This window comes from Danio rerio, chromosome 10, assembly GCF_052040795.2.
Source record: "Danio rerio strain M-AB ecotype USA chromosome 10, GRCz13ab, whole genome shotgun sequence".
NCBI lineage: Eukaryota > Metazoa > Chordata > Actinopteri > Cypriniformes > Danionidae > Danio > Danio rerio.
In genome coordinates, this window is record NC_141030.1 from 5,120,001 (window position 1) to 5,132,582 (window position 12,582).

The 12,582-nt window shown below is 36.6% G+C and overlaps 2 protein-coding genes across 21 annotated transcripts in view; one reads left to right on the top strand and one right to left on the bottom strand.

Moving 5' to 3' along the window:
- The window catches only part of plppr1 (phospholipid phosphatase related 1), a 373,756-nt gene that overhangs the window by 274,415 nt on the left and 86,759 nt on the right, over positions 1 to 12,582 (bottom strand). The window lies entirely within an intron of this gene.
- Positions 1 to 12,582, top strand: part of palm2akap2 (PALM2 and AKAP2 fusion) — a 219,420-nt gene that overhangs the window by 122,131 nt on the left and 84,707 nt on the right. For 14 of the 19 annotated variants that reach the window (XR_015500202.1, XR_015500204.1, XR_015500203.1 and 11 more), the window contains 1 exon segment: positions 6,985 to 7,067. Coding sequence is in view for 11 of the 19 variants with exons in the window: in XM_087268736.1 (XP_087124862.1) it covers positions 6,985 to 7,067 (83 nt within the window). In the remaining 8 variants the exon portion in view is untranslated. 19 annotated transcript variants of the gene reach the window in all.

Sequence of the window (12,582 nt, forward strand, 5' to 3'; positions counted from 1 at the left end):
TAGCATGTTCAGATGTGTTTGATTAGAGTTGGAGCTAAACTATGCAGGACACCGGCACTCCAGGACCGAGTTTGCCTACCCCTGGGCTAGACAAATCAAGAAGCTCAAATTATGAAGTTCAATTTCTGACTGAGAAAAGTTGCATGTGCAGGCCAGTTTGTTATTAACCTGATAAATGAAAATCGGCTACAGTTTTTAATTTAAACTTTAACAGATTCCTGTTTATTTTTCTAATAATATATTTAATGTAATAAATTTGGATTTTAAAAATAAGTATTTATTCATATTTCGTAATTCTAAGTCTTTAGGAAATATCGGTAACACTTTAAATTAACTACACACTATAAACCATTTATTAAGCATTGGAAAAGTTGGCGGTTCATTCCTCTGTGGCGACCCCGGAATAATAAAGGGATTAAGCCAAAAACAAAATGAACGAATGAATAAAAATACTGCATTCATTATTTGTTAAGCATTTACTCTACATTAATAAACGTTAGTAAGCAGTTTATAACTGCAGCTACAAATGCTCTATTCTTCACTTACAACCACCTTTATAATGTGCTTGATAATTGTACTTTCATACTTTGTAAATGATTTATTTTTCATTAAGTATCGCATTATTTACAAACCAGTTAATTAAGCATAGTTGGTTGTTTTTTTAAGATCATTTAGAATGAGTTAGTAAATGATTAATAAACTATTCAAATTAACATTTGTACAGTTGAAGTCAGAATTAATAGCTCCCCGTTTTTTTCCCCCCGTTTTCTGTTCAACTGAGAGAAGATTTCTTTTAACACTTTTCTAATATTAATAGTTTTAATAACTCATCTCTAATAACTGATTTATTTTATCTTTGCCATGATGACAGTAAATAATATTTGACTAGATATTTTTCAACACACTTCTATGCAGCTTAAAGAGACAATTAAAGACTTAACTAGGTTAATTAGGTTAACTAGGCAGGTTAGGGTAATTAGGCAAGTTATTGTATAACGATGGCTTGTTCTGTAGACTATCGGGGGGGAAATGCCTAAAGGGGTTAATAATTTTGTCTTTAAAAGGGGTTTTAAAAAAACTAAAAACTGTTTTTATTCTAGTCAAAATAAAACAACTTTCTCCAGAAGAAAAAATATTATCAGACATACTATGAAAATATCTTTGTTCTGTTAAACATCATTTGGGAAATATTGAAAAAAGAGAAAAAAAATCAAAATAATTCTGACTTTAACTGTATATCTTAGCATTCAGGCATATAGTAACAGTTAGTTTGTATGTTAATAAATGCTTCATGAACTCAACTTCATCCAGTTTTATGACCTAATCTAAAGTGAGGACAATTAATGCTTTATACTGTAAATCCCTTATAAATGACAATTAAAGGCTCAGTTATATTCCAAACAGGAAAAAAAGAACATAAACAACATTATTCATTTCTTTTCGTTGAAAGGTACACAAATAAAACTGTACTTCAAATAAAAAATAAATCTTTGCAAACTGTTCTAAAATAAAATTACTGTACAATTTAAACACTGCATCTTATTATATTGTTAAATTATTATATTGTTGTTGTTTTTTTCCAATTTAATCTTTAAATTTTGACACTCCTGTTATTCAGCACTGTTTAAACTTTACAGTGATTTTACTTTTTAAATAAGATGACAAAGATTATTGTTTATTTGATACTGAGCCTTTAATTGTCATTTATAAGGGATTTATAAAGCATAAATAGTCCTCACTTCAGATTAGGTCACAAAACTAGATGAAGTTGAGTTAATAAAGCTTTTATTAACATACATAGTGACCTATATGCCTGAATACTAAGATATATAAACGTTCATTTCAATGGTTCATTAATCATTTACTAACTCATTATGAATGATCTACTCCTAAATACAAAGGGTTTGTAAATAATGTGATACTTTATGTAGCAATGAAAAATCAACCAAAGAGCATGAAAGTACAATTATTAAGCACATTATTAATGTGCTGATAAGTCAAGAATACAGCATTTGTAGCTGTAGTTATAAACTGCTTACTAACGTTTATTAATGTAGAGTTAATGCTTAACAAATAATAAATTCGGTATTTGCAAATGCTTAATAAATGGTCATAGTGTGTAGTTGTTATATGTAGTGCTACCGGAATATTTTAGTACATCAAAAGGTGTAGTTATGATGACCACTCGACTAGCTAATCCAGTAAAAAATAGTGCTTAAAATGTCACTAAAATTGAATATTTTAATCTCATAAAAAAATTATATATATATATATATATATATATATATATATATATATATATATATATATATATATATATATATATATATATATATAATTTTAGAAAATTAGGCGAATAACTGCAAAAAGGTCCACATTTTGAGAAAAAAAGATCCACCCCTCACAACAGGCTGGCTACAGCCCTGACAGCACATGTTTACTTTCCATAACACACAAAATAACCCTAACAAATCTGCCAGACGCAACACCATTGAGATGGCATAACACGCATGAAATATTATTCATTATTATGTTCAAATAACATTTAATAAAGCATCAACAAAGTTAAATCACAGGCAAACATTTTATCAGAAATCTTCAGAACAATTGGAGAGAAATTTTATGTTCGTTAAACACAAACAACTAATATATCTGCCAAAAAAATTAATTACCCCATAATTTACTCACCCTTAAGCCATCCTTGGTGTATATGACCAAATGAACAGTCATTCATTCATTCACTTTCTTTTCAGCTTAGTCACTTATTTGTAATGGGTCGCCACAGCGGAATGAACCGCCAACTTATCCAGAATATGTTTTTAAACAGCGGATGCCCTTCCAGCTGCAACCCAGTACTGGGAAACATCCATACACACTCATTCACACACTCATACACTATGGTCAATTTAGTTTGTTCAATTCACTTATGTCTTTGGACTGTGGGGGGAAATGGGATGAACACAGAAGAACTTAAAATGTTTACAAGAAATATGCAAGAAAAGAACATAAAGGAGAAAAAATGTAATTATTTAAATATAAATAATGTATTAATTGAATTTTAAATATTTCAAATTAAATAAACCCCCAAAAAAGAGACCAAGCATGAGAACAAAAATTTGTTTAACTTAACGAAAAGGGAAAGCCAGCCAACAATACAGTGTAGTAACTTTCTCCTGACCCAGAATGCCACAGAAACTCACACAGGTTTCAATGTCAGACAGAAGCTTGACATTTATTTTAAAATTCTCACAGGTGGAAAAACAAAAGTAATAGAAAGCTTCAAAGACTCAAGAAGAGAATGATGCCAAAACATAAAACATAAACGTAAAAATGAATGAATTCATTCATCTTCTGCCGCTTTTCCATGGCCGGGTCGCAGGAGCAGCAGTCTTAGGAGAGAACCCCAGACTTCCCTCTCCCCAGACACTTCCTTCAGCTCCTCGGGGGGGAATCCCGAGGCATTCCCAGGCCAGCCGAGAGATATAGTCCCTCCAGCGTGTCCTGGGTCTATCCCGAGGCCTCCTCCCGGTGCGACATGCCTGGAACACCTCCCTAGGTAGGCTTCCAGGAGGCATGATGTGGAGGAGCAGCGGCTCTACTCCGAGCTCCTCCCGGGTGTCAGAGCTCCTCCCCCTATCCATCAGAGTGCGCCCTCCCACCCTTCGTAGGAAACTCATTTCAGCCGCTTGTATCCGAGATCTTGTCCTTTCGGTCATGACCCAAAGTTTAAGTAAACGTAAAAAATAATACCAAAAAAAAAAACTGAGTTCTTACATTGTTCTCTCTCTAGTCAAAAACAGGAGAAAAACCTGACCAAACAAAAACTGGCATCCACCTCCCTACTGCTCCAAAACAAAATTGAATCAAGGAATAATCAAATTACGATAAAAACATAGTATTCAACAAAAATAACATCCAAATAATCAACAAGGAATCTCTAGAAGTGTTCAAATTGTAGCACAAAGGCTTGTCTGGGACAAGAGAAGAAAGTGTAACGGGGCTTCAGCGTCAACGCTTGACTGAAGGCGTGTCTGAAGTTGGGGCTAAAGCGATCGTCATAGCAGCGTCAGCCAATGAAATTTAGTCAGCATTAGGCCACTGTCTAGCTGGTGTATTTGCATACAGCGATTTGATTGGCTAATGCTTCCGTCGGCGCTTGAAAAGTTGAGCTAGTCCCAACTTCTGCAGTGAGCGACGCCTCTGAAGCGGCGCCTACGGATCCACAATGCAGTTCGGCAACGGCTGACGTCACCCATTCAAAGTGAATGAAAATCGTTGACGCTGACGCCCCGTGTGAATGGGGCGTAAGCAGCCTCAGCCAGGTACTGTTTGACACAATCTCTCTTTGTCCTCCACTGCTGCATTTACCAGCCAGACCTGCAATTAGACTCGTAGACCCACACATTTCAGGTCACACTAGATTCAGACCTCTAGATCAAGCCTGATCTGTTTGATTGAATTAGGTTGATTAGTGTTACAGCTGTGGCTAATGAGAATGTGCACATATATATCGTCATATTTGAGACTCGGTACAACAATAAATACTGTTTATTAGTAATTGTAGGGGGTCTGTTTGGGGTGGCTATAGACTTTATAAACGCAATAGGTTATTGTAAGGGGTAGGTTTAGGTTTAGAGTGGGTGCAGACGTTTTTTGAAACACAGCAAGTTACTGTAATAGGTAGGTTTAGGGTTAGGTTTGTGTTGGGGTGTGTGTAGCTGTTATTAAAACACAACAGGTTACTATAAGGGTTAGGTTTAGGTTTAAGGTTAGGGTTGGAGTGTGTGTAGCTGCTATAGAAACACAACAGGTTACTCTAAGGCAGGGTTGTCAAACTCAGTTCCTGGAGGGCCGCAACCATATACAGTTTAGTTCCAACCCTGCTTTAACACGCTTACCTGAAGGTTTAAAACAAGCCTGAAGGACTCAATTAGTTTGATCAGGTGTGTTTAATTAGGGTTAAAGCTAAACTGTGCAGGACTGTGGCCCTCCAGGAACTGAGTTTGACACCCCTGCGGTAAAAAGTATGTTTAGGGATGGGGTGTGTGTAGCCGTTATTAAAACACAACAGATTACTGTAAGAAGTAGGTTTAGGGTTAGGTTAAAGGTTGGGTAGTGTGTAGACGTTTTATGAAACACAGCAAGTTACTGTAGAGGTTAGGTTTAGGGTTGGTTTGTTTGTAGCCGGTATTAAAACACAATAGGTTACTGTAAGGGGTTGGTTTAGATTTAGGGTTAGGGTTGGGGTGTATGTAGCCGTTATTATAACACAACAGGTTACTGTAAGGGGTAGGTTTAGGGTTAGGTTTACTGTTGGGGTGTGTGTAGACTTTTTATGAAACACAGCAAGTTACTGAAGGGGTTAGGTTTAGGGTTGGGGTGTGTGTAGCTGTTTTTTAAACACAACAGGCTAATGTCAGAAGTAGGTTTAGGGTTAGGGTTGGGTTGTGTGTAGCTGTTTTTAAAACACAACAGGCTAATGTCAGAAGTAGGTTTAGGATTAGGTTTCGGGTTAGGTTTAAGGTTGGGGTGTGTGTAGACGTTTTATGAAACACAGCAAGTTACTGTAGAGGTTAGGTTTAGGGTTGGGGTGTTTGTAGCCGTTGTTAAAACACAACAGGTAACTGTAAGGGGTAGGTTTAGGTTTAGGGCTAGGGTTGGGGTGTGTGTAGCTGTTATTAAAACACAACAGGTGACTGTAAGGGGTTGGTTGAGGTGTGGGGTTAGGGTTGGGGTGTGTGTAGCTGTTATTAAAACCCAACAAAGTGGTAAGTTTAGGTGTATGGTTAGGTTTAGGTTGAGGTGTGTGTAACAGTTATTGAAACACACCAGGTTACTTTAAGGGGTTAGGGTTAGGGTTAGGTTTAGAGTTGGGTTGTGTGTAACTGCTATTACAACAGGTTACTGTAAAAGGGTAGGTTTAGAGTTAGGTTTAGGGTTAGGTTTAGGATAAGGGTTGGGTTGTGTGTAGCTGTTATTGAAACACAACAGTAAGGGCTAGGTTTAGGGTTAGGTTTAGGGTTGGGGAGTGTGTAGACGTTTTATGAAAAACAGCAAGTTACTCTAAGGGGTAGGTTTAGGGTAAGGTTTAAGGTTGGGGTGGTTGTGTAGACGTTTTATGAAACCCAGCAAGTTATTGTAGGAGTTAGGTTTAGGTTTAAGGTGTGTGTTACATCATATGTCGAGTCAGAGATCAGCCAAAAAGGTGTTGATAACTTGCATTAGATAATCAATAAATCATTCAACCAGAAAAACTGAAATATGTTTGTTACAAAACCGCATAGATCCACTTCAGACATGCGTCAAGCCCTTGGTGGTGTAGAGTTTAGTGTACAATGGACTTACGTCCCATCCAACACCATTTTACAGCATAGAAGAGCCAGGATAACATTTTAAACTACTCAGACTGTGTTCATCTGACAGTATACACAGAGGATAGCTTAGGGGGAATAAATTATGGGGCAATTTTAATTTTGGAGTGAACTACACCTTCATGTCATTTAATCATAAATCTCTTTCAGGTTCATTGAAGAGAAAGCTGTTCTTGCATTATAGAGATGACCTAGGGGTTGTTTTACAAAAATAATCATATCAAGAAAGCAACAAGACACACCGTAAAAAAGTGTCCACTTAAAGAAAATGACTCCAACGTTTTTAACCTAAAATAATTAAGTAATTTCAACTTAATTTATTGCAGTTTTCAGCAATAAATTACAGTAAGTAAAAAAAAAACAATTCTAAATGTAGTTAAATGTATATTTAGACTTTTAGATTTAACTGGATTATCAAGTAAGACTTCTCTATTTGTTGATTTCGCTGCGTGATTTCTGCTGCTAGTTGTGTATAGGAAACAGAGCAGGTTCATTGTTTTCCTGCAACTCCACCAGGACAGTGTGGAGGATGAATAAATTGATGGATGGTTGCTTAAAGCTCTGATACTGCACTTCATGAATGAGTGACTAGTGTTGTTGTTGTTTTTTGCAGGCAGTGAGAAGGCGCGTTCAGTCCTGCTGACGGCAGAGAACGGACTCTATCCATCAGCGACTGCACGATTTTCAGACCCTCAGGTGAGTCTAACGGTGATCATATTCGCAGGGCCGGTCTCCTGTTATTTCGGTCTGCTTGAGAAGGTTCATAAGGTGTCTTTAAATTTAAGCCGGGAAACAGTCATAACTCAGAATTGTAGTTTTGTTTAATTTTTAAATGTAGTACATGTGACAGACATGTAACGCAGGATTCATATGTTTTTGATTATTTGTGTGTCTGGAAAATGTTTCTGTTGTCTGTTTCTTATTATTGGACTATAATTACAATTTACTTGTGTCGAGTTCAGACTGGATGATTTTAAAGAAGTCGTGTCACGGATGTTTTCACACTGCATGGCTATCTGGGTTAGCGCTCTGTCGGTGCTGTGTTTACACTGTAGGATGGATCGGCGACAGGAGAGTTCACACTGCATGACTTTAAAATAGGAAGAATCACAGACAACTTTGTCCAAATTACGTCTCACAACTAAACAAACTCGAGAAGTGACATGGAAACGTAATATATCTTTCATTATTAATTAAATAATGGAATAAGACGGCTTTAGCTTTAGAAACGCGTGTTGCTCTCCTGGCTTTTGAAGAGAATTAACAATCTCTCCTCAACTCTTTTTACCTTTTTGACCTGATTGTGATATTGATCAGATGACACGTCATACAGACACAGTGCTCCTGCCAAATTTTTACTAATCTTTCCCTTCATTTCTTGGGTCCAAATGAACTACCCCCGCCTCCTGCTGGCCTGCAGGTACCCATACTAGTGAATGCTGCCCTCTCCTTGGCTGTAGGTGATCGCCGATGTTATTTTCAATCAGAAAGATTTTCACACGGCATGATTTGAATCGCCGACAGCTCCAGATATTCAGCATGCCAAATATCTCACGGGTGTCTGCGACTCACTGGCGATTCTCTCAAATCGCGTCCTTGATAGTTCACACTGTGTAATTGTCACTCACGAGAAAGAGCACCGATTTGCCTGTGATTTCCGGCACTTGTTGGCGATTTCTGAAAACCTGTCGGCAAGTCAAAATCAGGGCTAAAATCATGCAGTCTGAACTCGGCATAAGGCCCAATCCAAATTCTATTTTTGTACCCCTTCCCCATTGGCCCTTGAAACAGAGTGTGAAGGGGAAGGGCTTCAAAATTTACAAAGAAATGGTACAGCTCTACAGCACCTGCACATGTCATCATATGTCATGGCGATCTCTTGCTTCATATGGGATCAGACAATCGCGACTGCTGTAGTTACTCCGGTTGTGTTATTTTTAGGTATTTATCTTCAGGAAATCACTCAAGGCAACTATATTATGTTGTCATAACTATCTAATATGGCAATATCGTAGATATACTGTAAAAAGCTCATTCCCAGCCACTAGACTTTTCTGACAGGTGATTCAAGTGTCACCTAATGTCAGAATGTTGTAGGACTGCTGTACAGGAGTTGTGATTATGGATTATAGATAGCGAAATTTAGCGTTTTTTATTTTAGCATTTTTGTTTTAAAGCATGACAGTAAAACATACGCAGTTATGAATATATTAAAACATGTGCTTGTTTGTTGTAAAAAATTTAGAATAATGATTAAAAAAATACTCATTTGTGGATCTGCTGACTTTTGGGTGCAGCTATGCTGCCGTTGTTGCTGGTGCATTCTGGGAAATTTTCTTACCCCTTCGTTTCCAGTGTGGTCCTGATAAATCTCAGTTTGAAGGGCTATCTACCCCTACCCCCTTAGCCCAGGGGTCAGGAACCTTTTTTCAGCAAAGAGCCATTTCAGATTTATTGGCAAACAGATTTTTTAAAGAGCCATAAGGGGGGTGTGTGTATAACAAAACCTTTTTTGTGTCCATGCACAACTCAATAATAAACAAATATGACGCATCACAATGCATGAAGATAGGAAAATTCAGCAAAGATTTTTCTTTTCGCCATCACTTGTCATGAATGTTGTTTGAATTTACGTGCGCAAGGTTACCATAGAAATGTAAGCTGCTTGCCCTTTATCGCTGTCGCGATTCAAGTTGATCCACAGCACCACACACGAGCATTGGTTCAAACATATTTTTATTGTAAACTAAGTTCTTATACATTTTGCTGTAAAAAAAAATAATAATAATACAATAAAAGGGGAATTGTAATTGTTTTTCAATAGGAAACCGATTTCTAGTGACAGTTATAATTTTTTAAACTTCAAAATATTATTGAAGAGAGACAGCTGGAGAGCCACATATTTTTGGTTAAAGAGCCACATGTGGCTCCCGAACCATAGATTCCCTACCCCTGCCTTGGCCCTATACGCCCTCAAGCTAAAGAGAATTGAGAGAAGGGGAATGGCTAAGGGGGAGAATTGGGATTGTGCCTAATTCTCATTGGATTATAAATAGACTGTTAGGTTAGGGTTAGGGTTAAGGTAATGTACTTGCAAAGTAGGAGCAGAAGAAAGAAGGAGCAGAATTAACAGATATTAGGCAGACAGTCTACTACACTCGAAAAAAAAGGTTCCTAGAGGTTCTATATAGAACCTTGGGGTTCTATACTTGGCCAGTAGAACCTTTTACCCAAAAAATGGTTCCATTTAAAACCCTTAGAGTGCAAAGAACCTTTTTGATTAAAATGGTTCTATAGTTTTTGATTCATAACATAATTATCTAGTAAAGATTATAAAATATTTATAAGCTATAACACAGATATACAAAGCTTTTTGAGTCAAACCCTAATAAAATTAATGCTGTGGTCAAAAACTTTATCAGTGTACAGTATGGTGGGATTTTTTTCATTTAGGTTTGCACATTATCATATAACTTATATTTTTATATACTTAATATTTAACATTTTTAACTAATTATTTTGTGAAATAAATAAAATAACCAGTTTATTTATTTAGACTGTGCAGTACCATGTTTTTATGATTTAATAATTTATTTAAAACTAATTATCATCGTCGTGGATGGTGGTGAAGAGCCTCGAGAGTGACGGTTAATTTTTATAAATATAAGTTTATTTTTCTAAATTAATTTTATAAATATAAGTCCACCACACACACACACACACACACACACACACATATATATATTACGGTTCTACATTAGAACATTAAAAAGATTGAACAAAACATGATCCTTATTTAAATAATACAAGTCTTTAGCTAATGAAACTTCAACAGTTGAAATATATGCAGGCAAGGTGCGAATTACAGGAGGGTTTGGGGGTATTGACCCTCCTTATTAAGGTTTAATCCCTTCTGAAGGGCGTCAAAACAAGATGTATGGGGGCAGGGGGGGGTATTATTTTAATTATTCATAATAATGTTAATAATTAAAATAATAGATATCCATTTGACCACCCCTATAGCGGTTCATACCATTGCGAATGCATAATCGCACTAATTGGTCTATGGTAGAAAAACCGGCAGATTTAGAGCACCGATAGGACCACAATTTTATTTCTCAAAAAAATAGTTGTTTGTTTCTACATAAAGCCTAAAAATAAAGTCAAATTTGATGCATGGTTTGTATAGTTTGACCTAAAATAGCCGAAAAATACATTAAAATGTCTTATAAAGTAAAATTATTAGACTGTTCAAGAAACTGAATGCTTTTTTATTTGTTTTTTATTTTTGTTACAATAATATCATATATTTTTATATAGATTGTTTTACTTCATAAGACCTCAGTGCATCATCAGGAGCCACAGAGATTATTATAGTTTTTCCTGTATGTTTTTGTCTCTTAAAAACTATACGAATCACCAATAATCCACAATATCATCTAAAAAGCTTCTTGTATACTATATTTTAAAAAAGTATACATTTTATATTCTCTGATGGTGAATAAATAAGTTAATTGTATGGTGAACTGTCCCTTTAACATGCTTATGGTCGGTGTATTGATTATATTTGCACTGAAATGTCATTTGAAGGATTCCCCGAAGGGCATGTCTGCGATAGAGTATAAAACCACTATTAGAAATATTAGTTATTATTATAAAACTAATTATCATCGTCGTGGATGGTGGTGAAGAGCCTCGAGAGTGACGGTTAATTTTTATAAATATAAGTTTATTTTTCTAAATTAATTTTATAAATATAAGTCCACCACACACACACACACACACACACACACACATATATATATATATATATATATATATATATATATATATATATATATATATATATATATATATATATATATATATATATATATATGTATATATACTTAAAGGTTAATATTTTAAATACATTTAGCCTGCATTTTTGTGTCCTTTATAAATAACACCTGATCTTTCATCTATGGATTATTAAAATATGTTTGGCTTTAAAAGGTTTTAATAAAATCCAGGGACGGACTGGCCATATGGAGAACCGGGACCTTTCTCGGTGGCCTGATGGTCAATCTAGCCTGCCACCGTGACTCTGGCCTGCCGCGCGTACACAGACTCGGTGAGGGCATGAGTGCTGCACTGCTACCTAAATAAAGAACCCTTAAATGGTTCTAAATAGAACCATCTAACTTGAATTCAAAGAACCATTGGGAGTTCTATTTAATGAACCCTTAAAATGGTTCTATTTAAAACCTTTTTGGGGTTCCATATATGAAGCGCTTGATAGAACCATTTTTGGTTCTATATAGAACCGTTTCTTTTAAGAGTGTAATACTCAAATGGACCATCAATAAAGTGTTACCTTGCACCCTAAATTAAACTTTGACCAAATGCATTTTTTGAAGACCACCCTCTTCAATATATTGCTGAGGCGGTGTGTTTTGACTATCCAGACATGCGTGATGAAAACATTCCACAGATGCCTTGAAGTCTTTTAACTTTTGCTCTAATAATATATCCCCAGCGGGGCATTGTTGCAAAGCTTAATTGTTTTAAAGAATGTGCAAAAAAAAAAAAAAATTTAAAAAAGAATAATGCCCTGGGCTTTCAGCAATTCACTGTTGACCCCCTGCGTTTTTGTTAGCTAGAGTGGAAACAAAGGCAGGATGGGGGCCAGATTGAATAGGAGAGCTGTAACCCGAGCAAAGCGGCCGACTCATTGTGATCAGTTCCTGATTGCGCTAGAACGAGACAGAAACGTCCACAGAGCCCCAGCGCTGCTCCAGTCATTCATTATTCAGCGCGCGCGTGCTGAAAGAGAGAGGAGCGCGCGCTCGCATGCGTGCGTGCGTGAATGCGAGAGTAAACCGTGCGCGCACAGGGCGATCAGCGAGAGCCGGACGCCAGTAAAACACACTCGATGCGTTGAAGCGCTCAATGTCAAAGTTGCTGCAGCAGCGCGTGCGTCTACCAGCGATGCGCTGACGCATTTGCATCGCACTGACTCCTCTAGTCCACAACACCGGCACAGTGACGGTTTCATCTTACAATCTGCAGCTGAGGAGCTGATGGACACTTGATGCTGTCCACTGGTTGAGAGGTAACCTTCCTATTTGTATCATTAGACATGTGGTAGATGTGTGGTAAATGTGGTAAAACAGCAGTTACGTTATGACCCTGTCCAGGAACATAATTAAGAGTGTGTGTTACTCAATGC